This window comes from Apaloderma vittatum, unplaced genomic scaffold, assembly GCF_000703405.1.
Source record: "Apaloderma vittatum isolate BGI_N311 unplaced genomic scaffold, ASM70340v1 scaffold42740, whole genome shotgun sequence".
NCBI classification, from domain to species: Eukaryota; Metazoa; Chordata; class Aves; order Trogoniformes; family Trogonidae; genus Apaloderma; species Apaloderma vittatum.
In genome coordinates, this window is record NW_009693648.1 from 1 (window position 1) to 1,309 (window position 1,309).

Below are 1,309 nucleotides of genomic sequence, written 5' to 3' on the forward strand. Positions count from 1 at the left end.
AGAGTTTCGGGAGACCCGGGCAGCACAGGATTTCTTTGCTACTTGCCGGAGCCCCAAACTGTGCTGTGAGCTGACCCTGCAGGTGAGCATCTGCCAGGGCAGGTCTGTGTGTCCCCTCTCTCTGCCTGGAGAGGGCCAAATGGCCCCAGTAAGTTGGCCAGCCTTTAGGGATGCCACTGCCCCATGTGCTTGTCCAGATCCTCCATGAGGAGGGGGTCCCAGCCCCTCACTGTCACTGCCTCTTCCCCTCTGCAGCCACTCAGACGATTCCCGCTGGATGCTGCCATCATCTTCTCCGACATCTTGGTGGTGCCCCAGGTGAGATCTATGGCTGGTGGTGGGCAACACTGGCTGGGAACAGGACTCGCTTCAGGGCCATCTCTTTCCTGCTTCTTCCATTCTCCCGTCCCCAGGCACTGGGCATGGAGGTTGTTATGGTCCCTGGCAAAGGACCCACGTTCACAGAGCCCCTGAAGGAGGTAGAGGATCTGCTGAAACTGCGACAGAAGGTGGACGTGACCGCGGAGCTGGGTTATGTCTTCCAGGCCATCACGCTGACACGACACAGCCTGGAGGGCAGAGTGCCTCTCATTGGGTTCTCGGGGGCACCTGTAAGTGACGTGGCTCCTCTTGGTGGGCCTCCCAGCTGGGCTTCTCTTTCTTCTGGGGTGACACTGGTCTTGACATTCCCAGAGCTGTGGGTGTGAGAGTGGTGCATAGGTGAGGGACATCTGGTGCAGGAGCCGCTGTGCCCTAGGCTTCAGGGGGCTCACAGGTCCTACCTTCAGCACTGTGACCAGCCCCTCGAGTCTTCTTCCATCTCCATCACCGTCCTCACTCCACTTCTTTCTGCAGTGGACGCTCATGTCCTACATGATTGAGGGTGGCGGCTCCACTACAATGGCCAAGGCCAAGAGCTGGCTCTACCGTCACCCTGAGGCAAGTCACCGACTGCTGCGGCTGCTGGCTGATGTCATCACTGACTACCTGGTGGGCCAGGTGGCAGCTGGAGCGCAGGTGTGTCTTGTGGCATGGGGACTGGGCCGGGCAGGAAGGCAAGGCCTGGGGACGCAGAGCAGAGAGGGTCCGGCTTCTGGGAGAAGGAGGTACAGCTCTGCCAGCCCCGTGTCCTCCGCAGGCACTCCAGCTGTTTGAGTCCCATGCAGGGCACCTGGGCCCGGACCAGTTTCAGGATTTTGCTCTGCCTTACATCCGAGACATCGCCCAGGCTGTCAAGAGCAAGCTAAAGGAGGAGGCGCTGCCCCTGGTGCCCATGGTGAGTTGTGGCTGGTGGGGTTTCACCAGCAAC

The 1,309-nt window shown here is 60.3% G+C and overlaps 1 protein-coding gene across 1 annotated transcript in view; it reads left to right on the forward strand.

Moving 5' to 3' along the window:
- Positions 1 to 4: 4 nt before the first annotated feature.
- UROD (uroporphyrinogen decarboxylase) overlaps positions 5 to 1,309 on the forward strand; it is a gene marked incomplete at both ends in the record, with an annotated part of 2,108 nt that continues 803 nt past the window's right edge. Inside the window, 5 exons of the mRNA XM_009879465.1 lie at positions 5 to 82; positions 256 to 318; positions 414 to 611; positions 856 to 1,017; positions 1,139 to 1,276. Coding sequence (XP_009877767.1) covers positions 5 to 82; positions 256 to 318; positions 414 to 611; positions 856 to 1,017; positions 1,139 to 1,276 — 639 coding nt within the window. The remainder of the gene's footprint in view (positions 83 to 255; positions 319 to 413; positions 612 to 855; positions 1,018 to 1,138; positions 1,277 to 1,309) is intronic.